This window comes from Coenobita brevimanus, chromosome 88, assembly GCF_032717465.1.
Source record: "Coenobita brevimanus isolate Jiangsu-jjx chromosome 88, ASM3271746v2, whole genome shotgun sequence".
NCBI classification, from domain to species: Eukaryota; Metazoa; Arthropoda; class Malacostraca; order Decapoda; family Coenobitidae; genus Coenobita; species Coenobita brevimanus.
Window position 1 is genome coordinate 670,240 of NC_137041.1, and position 10,617 is coordinate 680,856.

The following is a 10,617-nucleotide window of genomic DNA, read 5'->3' on the forward strand; positions in this document are numbered from 1 at the left end:
AAAGACACATGGAACCAACTGGGGTAATTTTAACGTCGCACAAATGCACATAAACAACACGAAAATTTACACTTACCACCAGCGATAGATAGATGACAAGCCAGTACCACACAGACCCCTGGAGAGCAGAAACAGAGGATATAAGAGGAATTTTCTACTTGACGCTCGTATCAGATACACACACCGGGCCAATGTTTATGTTAGTTTTGGAGATTTCGTAGCATCTCTTGCTCGGCAATTTATTTTTCCTATGACAACCAGCAGATCCTTCAGTTTTCTGTATTTTTGTTATGTATTGTTGTTGCGTAGATATGCCAATATTGTAGAAAAAAATAATAATACGCACACCCTGAAAATATTACTCTCGCCTTGTCAAAATTCCCTGGAAGCTTTACACTCGCCATGTTATGTTGACATCAGCACAGCTGCTTCGGGGATCATGGCCAGCAACGTAAGCAAAATGTTTAATTTACTGATTTACAAAGTGTGTATCGGTATGGGATAAGATATATTAGTATATGTAGCCAAATTCCTTTTCCTCCAACTGTGGGAATATTTACAAGAAGGTACGTTACCTATATTTAACTTTTTTCATTTACCTTTTGATATGGGGGGAGATATTTTTATTAAGATTATCCTTAACCAGACTTTTCGTATTTTCTGTCTGGACCACATTAGTGTTTCATTACATTGACAGTTGTTTGTAATATCAGTGTAGGACTTTTCCTTAACTGTGGCTATTTACCAGTGTTTTACAGAGGCTTTCACACGTGCCACGAGCCAAGTCTGGCAGAAAATTGATACTGTTAGATAGCTATATCATTTTAGTTTATTGACCAAGAATGTTCCCTTTTTCAAATTACGGTGAAAGTAAGTATATTATGATAGAAGAAGGCCTGAAATAGGTGTTGATGAGATATAAATGCAGTATATTTGCCAAAGTGGCACAAGCGACCCTTGTACCGTGTGGTGCCTTACATAGAGCGAGCGTACCCCAGGCGTAACTAATACCCTCTCCATTCTTTCTCACTGTTAGAGTTCCATTATGTACGGAGAAGACCTTGACCAGGTAAATGATGAATATGGGAGCTGAGGCTTGTATTTTGTGTGGCTTAGGAGATTTCATAAGGCCTCTCATTTTGTTTATGGAGGCTCCAACATTGGCTTACATGCTTTGGCCTTGATCACTTAATGGTTGCTTTCTATGCTGCTTGATCTCAAGTAGCCTTTCAGTTCAGTCTCTAATTCCTGAAGTCACACTGTTATGATCTTATCCCAAGAGTCTGTGTAAGTGATTTCTTCAGCACATTACACCACAGTATGGTACATGCTTATGTGTTATTGATGCAAACTGTGGAGGTATTAATATGAAAAAATAAACTAGAGACTGCCAGAATGTAATATACAAAATAAATGACCAAGAAAGAGGTATTACAGTGCCTCCTATGCCACTGAAAATACAGCCCTTACTATTTACTGTTAGAAGCATGATCCTTGTCTGTTAGATTATTGTAATTGAGTATGTTTTGGTTGTATTGTGTTTGTGGATGTACCGTACAGTACTCTGATCTGCATAATCCATATCTGTGCATGCTACCCATTTTAAAACTTTAATCCATTGCCAGCCATATCTTGTGCATTCCCATAAAGATACAAATTTAGTGACAAATTGTACGAGGGATGTGAAGATGTTCAAATTTACACTAGTAGCACACACTTCATGTTTGGAACTTGTCTAACTTACAGTAGCTTACATGTGTTATCAACTTATCATCACAGACAAACCTTAAAACAGCTTGGAGTTCATAGCTGCAATCCAGTACAGTACTGAAATATTGTGTATTTTCCCCTAAATGCAGAAAAAAAATCCATGCACATATGCATTCAGTAGGCTGAAATTATTAAATATCATTCATATACAGTAATTTGTTTTGAGTGTTTCTGTAGATCCCATGCAATTTTATTGGCTGGGTTTCTCCACTGCTTGGTTATACTGTACAAACACCCTTCAGCTCCCTTCCTCTCCCCCCCAATTTAGTAGGTTAATGGGCTGCTGGAGAAGGGCAACATCATCCTGCAGTCCATTGGATTCATATTCAGATGAGCCTGGGTCCAGAACAACAACAAAGCTAAACCAGCGTAGAGATGACTAAGCTGATTGCATTTAGTGTAGGCATGACAGCTGTTTGCATGTTTGCTAGCTTTTTTTTAGTTGTGATAGTTACCTTACCTTATTACAAAGATTACAATGGCCTCATATGTTATTGCTGTAGCAATCTCCTGAGTGTGTGAAGAGTATACAGTCGAGTATCTCTGTTGTGATATTCAGAATATATATATATATACAGTAACCCCTCCAATATCCGGATCAATAGAGCCATAGGCAGGTCCGGATAGTGGTCCTGTCCGGATATTGGGCCCCAGCTTATAGACTTGTACTTATGGACCCTGACTCTGAAAAACACCTATACAACTCCCTCTGGACATGCATTGCACCTATTTAAGACCCAAATCACACCAATAAGGGACATAAAAGACTGAAATAAATGCAAAAGAACCATAAAATGAGGTTTTAGAGGTGAGTTTATACAATATTAAACATTCTGGGTACTTACAAGTCCCTTGCTCTTGGACTGGTTTGAACCGCCAGTTTGCAGTCCACAGTTAATCCTCTGCACTCTAAATTCTAATTTCTTAACACTGCACAACACTGTAAATTCCTGTGTGTTCTAGTGGCAAGGTATTGCAGTTTATTCACTGTTTATTCACAAAAAACAAGCACCTGTGGCTTGCACTGTTATGAGTATCTGCTCTCCATCGGAGTTAAGCTGTGACTGTTGATGTTGGTGGGGTAACACAGTTGCCAGATCGCAACAGCCACATTACCAATCTCCTCAACTTTCATTGTCAAATATAACTTTTCATTACCAAATTTGTAAAGCTAGCATATATTCTTCACTAATTATATATACAAGTGGAAATACATGTAATCACTCTCCTTATAACTAACACCATGTTGATTATTTTCACACTGTGTAGGGTAACAGATTAATCAGAGAGAGCAAACAATCCACCATCTCCATCCTGTGTATCCTCATACATGTGAAAAATCCATTTGGTAATGCATTATTTTAATTCATTACCAAACGATTTTTCATTACCAAATTGGCCCACACTTGGTAATGAAAAATACCAAATGGCAACCTGACAGGGGAGGGGGGAGGGGGAGGAAGGAAGGAGTGAAGGGACCATGGTGTAACAGCTGTTTGGCGCCAGGCGGGAATTTCAAATTATGGGAGGGAAAAAATTCCGATTTTTTTCGAATTTTTTGTGGTTTTTGGCCCATTTTGGGAATATTGGATCCCAGGAGGATTATGTCCGGTTAGTGGGGATGTTCGGATATTGGGCGTTCGGATATTAGAGGGATTACTGTATATATATATATATATATATGTGTATACTGTGTATATATACAGTACATCCCCACAGTACGCGAGTTCCAAGTACGCGATCCCCCTTGTACGCAAGGACCTATTTTTTGTAATTTTAGTGTATTTTTTATTAGTACTTGAATTGAACTCTTTGTAAGCGAGACGGGCAGCGAAGAGTGGCCCAAATCCAGGATTACCCTGAATATGCGACATTGCCCCCCCCCCCAAGAAGCGATAACAGATAAAGGTCTATCTATCTATCTATTGCCAGACGCCATAATCTCGTAAGGGGTGGCCATTTGACTTTGAGTTACTGGTTTTATGGGGAGGGGCACTAACCCTTCACCAATCCACTTGTTGACACGTAGGGAACACATATGGATTGGTTATATGGTTACCACCCAGCGTTGTAAATGGTTTCTTTGCTTACAGGAAACCATTTGGCATGTCACTCAATGTAAAGCCACCTGTAAAGGAAAGAAGAGCAATAAGAAGTGACAGGAAAGATGGTAAATATATGAAGAGAAGAGGGCAGGCTCAGAAAAAGAACGATAAAGGCTAAGGAAGAAGTAGGCAGCACTACATCAAGTGCATGGATGATGGTCGCCACCACCTACCACCAATGATTTACCTAGTAAAGCCATGATCTTGTAGGTTTACTTTATCTTAGGTAATATGTCTTCGATAGTTTCCCTGTATGGTACAATACTTAGGTCTGGAAGGCATCTCAAGGGTTCCCCATGAAGGGGGGTGCCGCCCATATGTAATTTTTCCCATAAGTTTATGTATTCACAGTACGTGACGTCCTCTGCCGGCCATATAGGCACGTACTAGGGGATGTACTGTATATATATATATACACACACACACACACACACACACATATATTGAGTGAATCTTTAACCCTTCTGTCTTGTAACCCCATTAGTATTTTTATTCTTCAGACTTCATACCATTTTATTCAGTGTAAGATAGTCTTTTTGATCCAGAGGGATTGAATATAGAATTAAATAAATGATTAATGCTCTGAGATGGTTTGACCAAATGGAGTGGATGGAGAACAAGAGAATAACCAAAAGAGTGCATGTGATTGAGGTGGAGGAGGGGAGAGGGAAGGAGTAACCAAGGATAAGTTGGAGCAATGGGATTGAGAGATGTATGATAGAGGGGGGGGGGGGGTTGAGTTGAAGGGAGGGCAGCTAAATAACAGAGGACAGTGGAACATGGAGGTGATGTGTTTGCAGCCACTTCTTATGGGATTAAAGCAACAGGCTGTAGATAGGTAGATAGGCTTGGTAATTTTTACTCAACTTAGTGAAGCCAGTACAAGCCCTAAGTTGAATAAAATTGCTAGGAGATGCAGGAATTGAATAGCAAATATGTCATCAGACTGAAGGGTTAAATTTTGATTCCTGATGTCTCCAGATTATTTTATTCAATTTAGGAGAGACCTCTGAATTGAAGGGGATAGACAGTCTTCATTGGCCTCCTAAAATTATCATTATCATTATTTTTATTATTATTTTTTATGATTAATCTGTTCCTTATATCATTTTTAAGTGAGGATAAGGGTCAGCTTAATGATGAAGAGAAGGAAGAGGCAGAGGATGATGATAGTGATGAGTACGATGATGATGATGATGATGATACAGTGTTTAATTTTGCAGGTGCCTTTGCTAGACAATGAAGAAACATTGGGATTTGGAGAGGAAGATGAACCAAAGGGCAAACTGAAGTAAGTTTCTCTGCATCTTTAGAATTATTTAGTACAAGATTTTATAAAATCCTACTGGTCCAATCTATACTTTGTTCACTATAAATAGGCATAAAAATTACCATCTCTCCATCATGAGCCCTTTTATTTTCCAATTTCATGACATTCTTCCTCCACCAGACATCCATTCATGGCACGGTTTTCTTATTTATTGCCCTTCCCCTCACCACCACCACCAGATCTCCATTCGTAACAGTGCAGGATTCTAAGGCCTTGTCATTTCCTACCAACAAACCCATCAGACTTTCATTTATGACAGTGCAACCACTAGATGTTCATTTGTGACAGTGTCGTTTTCTGTTTCCTTGTCATTCTCTCTCACCACCACCAGACATCTATTTGTGACTGTTTGGTATTCTAATTCCTTGTCAATTCCCCCACCAGACATCCATTTGTGACAGTGTTCCACCTGCTCTTTCGCATGGCAGCGCTGGTGGTGTACGAACTGTGTACATGGGTTACTGATGGATTCATTGGTCCGTTTATTCTCATCGTACTCCTCCTCTCCATGGACTTCTGGACAGTCAAAAATATTACAGGTTTAGATCATTTATATTTTTTTATCTCTTACATTTCTCTGAGCATTTATATTTCTTTGATCTTTTTTATTTCTTAGTTCATTTATATTTCTTAGTGTGATTTTGAGGGTGGGAGGAGGCATAGTGGGCCAACGAAAACTTGAATGAATAGAATCCTAGATGAACGTGGAAATTGAGGATGAGAATACAAGGCATATACTGTAAGTTGAAAAACCTAAGTAATTTACAAGGTATTGGAATAGATGGATGAAGTAAGTAGTACAGTAATTTACTGTTGACTTGTATCTTTCAGGTCGCATAATGGTGGGGCTGAGGTGGTGGAACTACATAGATGATGCTGGACAGAGTCACTGGGTGTTTGAAGCCAAGAAGGTGAGTGGACCACATAGGGAACAACACTGACAGTAACCATAGCACCTTTGTTGTCACCTGATGGAACTGGGCTTTAATAATAATAATAATGGTAGGTCTAAGGTGCTGGGCCTAGGTAGATGATGTGGGACAGATTTGCTGGGCGTTTGAGTCAAGAAACCTGAAAAATTTTAAATGCAAAGAAGGAAAAAACAGAGGTAAAAAACCCACAAGTTGTTTGTACAGAGAACAGCACAAAATAAAGCCAAAAATTGAGGCTCATTCATCTCCATTTTATTTGAGTGCACATAGATTAAGAGGCATTATAAAGGAGTGTGTGTGTGTGTGTGTGATGGGTAACTCAACTGTTCTGATGGTAGGGTGGTCTTCAGGGCAGAGTGTCTCCAACGGAGGTGCGAGTCTTCTGGGTCGCATTGGTGGCTTTCCCAGTCATATGGTCTGTTCTGCTGCTGGTGGCTGTATCCTTCCTGAGGTTTAAGTGGGCTGTGAGTTATCATTATGCTCTACTGTATTTTGTATTAGTAGTAGTAACAGTTGTATTGCCACGTTCATCTGAAATGTGAACCCAGTGGACTACAGGCAAGAGTTGCTTTCCTGCAGTCCATCCTCCTCCTTTTTTCAGGGGATTGGAAGAGAGTTGAGGGACATTTGTATAACTAGGTAGTGGTGCAGCATAGTTACATTGGTACCACCACATTGATTAGGCCTTTGAAGGTCATTCAGAATTTTCATTCTAAACCAACTGCCATGCAAGGGTAACAGTTCAGCTTGCCTCAAGGAATACATTGTACAGTAGTTGTATAGAAGATGTAAGCATGTGTAATAGTCTTCCCCTGGACTTCGATTTTCTAAATGTAATTGAGGTGGACTACTTGGTGCAAGAGCAGCTACCAATCTTTTGTGTCCACACCACACCCATGGCAGTATCTGCAGTGGATGAGGGTAACCAGCCACCTCTGACTTATGTTGACGATTGTTTATTTTTAAATTATGCTTTAACATTTTCTGATAAGAGTAAGTCCTACTTGTATCTGTATCATTAATGTAGCTACACTTGTAGCACTCAATGCTCTTGCTTTCCAGATGGTGGTGGTAATTGCAGTAACTCTGAGTGGCAGTAACCTGTATGGGTACATCAGGTGCAAGATCGGCAAGTCTCAGAGCATCACAGATTCCTTCAAGAACGTGGCATCAGGGCTCGTGCAGCGGCAGATGTTGAGTAATGTAAGTGTCTTGATATCCTCTTTGACCCTGATAACCCTTGACACTTTCTCATTCTCTAGGTACCTCAGGTGTGTTTGATTCCATCACCTTATACCCTTTTCACTGTAACTTGACTCAAATTTTGTTTTTCTGTAGCTGGTGCCACAGTTCTACCTCCTTTTCAGAACACAGTTTTGCAGACAGCTTTCTATTTTGCTGTTAATCTCCTGTTACAGCACAGTATTGAGATAGAGAGATGACAGTTTGGAACAAAGTCAGATTAGGAAGAGTGTAGTTATTTCCTCACAAAAAATCAAACTCTCTGGAAATACAGAGGGTACATTGAATCCATAAAGCTTTTGCGAATGTGCACCAAGGGCTCTGACAGCCAGAAAAGAAAAGGGTTATATGGTGAGTTAGAGAGGGGGTGAATGTGAACGAGAAAGTGTTAAAAGGTATTCTTCATTCATTTTCACAAGGGGGAGATTTAATCCTATTTCAGCTTAATTCCCCATAGCTCAATGCAGAATAAGATGATACTGTGGTTGTACGTCCATTCAAAATACAATACTTATTTTGTGACCAGCAATTTGTTCTAGTGTTAATCTCCTGTCACAGTTAGGCATTCCTGATGAAGAGATATAGTCATGGCACATGACTGTGAGGTTGTCATTATCATATCCTGGCAACCTGCAGTTCAAAAGTGCGTCTGAGTTTGTATCATATTATATACGAATCATTTTATTATGCACGGATATATTATACACAAATACTGTCCACAAACATATTATACACGAATCACATGCATCTCATATTATATACGAAATCGGATGCACTTTTTAATGGTAGGCTGCCAGGGCATGATATTAACAACCTCAGAGTCGCGCGCTGTGACTATAGTAGCTTTATGCCTGGTTACAGTGAACAGATACAGGCATTAGTAGATGGATAGCAACCATTGTCCCAGATAGGTACTACCATGAGAATAAAGTGTAGCTACAAATTCTGGTATGGGCAGCTGCCGCCACTGGGACGTCAGTATAACTGTTGCCCAGTGGGATCAGTGCTACCACATGAAGGTGTCTCTTTCCAGCACTTTTTATACTGTCAGCTCTTGAGATACATAAACATTTCATCCCATTTTCTTTTTGCAGGTTACGAGCATGTTTACCCGAGCACCCCCTACAACTGGGCCCACCACCACTATCTAAAAACAAGATATATCTAAATGCTAAGAGTGAGTGAGGACTGAGCTTCAAGATAGTTGACAATATATATATATATAATGTAAGTTTTTTTTTTTTTTTTTTTTTTAAATAGATGTTTGTAAAAATACGTAGGATTTTTACAGCATTCTGAATGGTGTTTCTGTTCGGCATATGGAAATTTACTCCAGGCTTTAACTGACTTGATATTTAACCCTGTAAGTGTTAGTCTCTCGTAGCAGCTCAGTATTCAAGATGGAGAGATGGCAGTTTTGTGCATAGTTGAAGTGAACAGAATAAAATAGAAAATGCATAATTGGATTGAAGGAGTTAATTGGTTTGGGATTCAGCATGTTTTTAAGTTGGATTTCACCAATACCTAAGGCCATATATTATACCCCAATGCTTTTTGAGATGTTCTAGTGATAAATTATACCGTATTGAGAAAGCAGGTATATTTCCCAGGTCATTAATATTGCTATGATCATTTAGGCTATAACCTGTAAGTATTGTTACCTTTGCCAGATATTATTGGACAGGGGGTACAGTAACATAACAAAGACTGTATAGACTATTTTGTACATTTCATTGAAAAGATTGCTTGGTAAATGCATCAAAAAAAAAAAAAAATCCAAAAGTTTGTCGGGGATCAGGTGTGCTGCATTGTCAGCCACAGAGATGGAATTTTCTTTATTTTCTCGAGTGACTCTGTTTAATGCACAAGTTGTGGTGCTTCTGGATTAAGTGCTACGGTTTATTGCACAGTTTTGACACTTTGTGAAAGACTGATTTGTGAGGAGATAATTTTTTCAGAACCCAGGTTAACCCTTCAATCCGATGATGTACTTTTCATATAATCAGTCCACCACCGGCTGAGTATATTCAGCCAAGGAATTATCTCTAGCAGTGAAAGGGTTAATGGAGGCTATATCGTACCCCACCAGTAGGAAAAATATCACCTAAACTGATTCTCTTTGGAACTCACTTCCCCGGATCCTAAACTTCAGCCTACATCAGTTCAGGTCCAGCTGTTACAGATTTTTTTAATGAACAGAGGATGCCTGTAATCTGGTGTATGGATTAAAAAAAATAAAAAATCCCGCCTCTTTTCATCTGTTTTTAAAAAATCATCTGGTTGTTGTAAGAACAACTCGAAAGGCATCAGTGGACTCGAGGGGTTAAAGGACAAACTTAAGCATTAATCTTTTGCTTTATTAATGCCCATTCTATTCTAAAGAGCTTTGTACTTATTTTCATATGTGTAAAGGATATTTTTTTATAGGAATTAATCCCAAATAAGCAAATGTTTAGTATAATAGAAACATGGGCCATTTGCTGTTATGGAGTATGAATATTATTGTTACTCTAAGCCTAGAAGAAAACCTGAACACTAATGTTAGAATGGAGCTTGAAAAAAATAAAAACTACAGCTACAGAAACAAGTGTAAATATTGGGTAAAGTTAAATAATTTGTTATATACTGAGTAATTGTGTTCTCTCATTCAGTACAGTAATATGGTTTCATCTTTCCTTGACTTTCATGCATCAGTTCACAAGGTTAGGAATAAAGAGTGTCCAGGGAAATGTGTAAGAGGCTCCAATGGGTTATTTTTTTAGCTGTTTTTGAGTATGGCATGTCAGTAGGATGGGTAAAATTTTCAACTGTTACAGAGCTACAGTTACTTATGACCTTTTGGGTGAAAATGGTCTGTGTCATGACTGTTCTACTCATTTCTTTCTCACATCTAATGGTCCCCCTTTTCCGGTAGCACAGTCATTGTTATTTTCATACTTTTTTTTCTTCAGATCTGGCAGCATCTTAGCATTAATTTTCATGTCAGCACTCCTCAGTCCCTGTTAGTGTATTAAACAAAAACATTACTTCTTAATTTACTACTTATCTCTCCATTTACCCATAAGCCCCAGGGAACATCATAAGATGTACACATTTATGCTTTTTTTTTTTTTTTTTTTTTCAAATCTCTAATAAATGGCAGTTCTCTTGTCATCCCAGTCAGTCTTGATCTGGACTAGAGTGAGGGTGGATTGCTGTGCCTCTGCCAGGTTTCATGGCCTTTCTGATCTCTGACATT

General features: G+C 38.9%; 1 protein-coding gene across 3 annotated transcripts; it reads left to right on the plus strand.

Moving 5' to 3' along the window:
- The first annotated feature begins 402 nt into the window (after window positions 1-402).
- On the plus strand, window positions 403-8,596 carry LOC145411121 (putative Golgi apparatus membrane protein-like protein CG5021). 3 transcript variants are annotated; one of them, XM_080281163.1, is made up of 8 exons: window positions 403-451; window positions 1,037-1,069; window positions 5,099-5,166; window positions 5,590-5,744; window positions 6,037-6,116; window positions 6,476-6,601; window positions 7,200-7,340; window positions 8,474-8,596. In XM_080281163.1, the coding sequence occupies exons 1-8, from the start codon at window positions 440-442 to the stop codon at window positions 8,528-8,530; spliced, it is 672 nt and encodes a 223-aa protein (XP_080137289.1). In that variant the 5' UTR covers window positions 403-439; the 3' UTR covers window positions 8,531-8,596. The 3 variants fall into 3 exon arrangements, with proteins under 3 accessions (XP_080137289.1, XP_080137290.1, XP_080137291.1); XM_080281164.1 differs by having other exon boundaries at window positions 6,488-6,601; XM_080281165.1 differs by lacking the exon at window positions 1,037-1,069 and having other exon boundaries at window positions 415-451.
- Window positions 8,597-10,617: the final 2,021 nt, after the last annotated feature.

Bases quoted from the DNA above. Each gene is read 5' to 3' on its own strand.
- LOC145411121 (XM_080281163.1), top strand. The intron at 5,167-5,589 runs GTAAGTTTCTCT...TTCCCCCACCAG, and splicing joins GAACCAAAGGGCAAACTGAA to ACATCCATTTGTGACAGTGT. The intron at 6,117-6,475 runs GTGAGTGGACCA...TTCTGATGGTAG, and splicing joins GGGTGTTTGAAGCCAAGAAG to GGTGGTCTTCAGGGCAGAGT.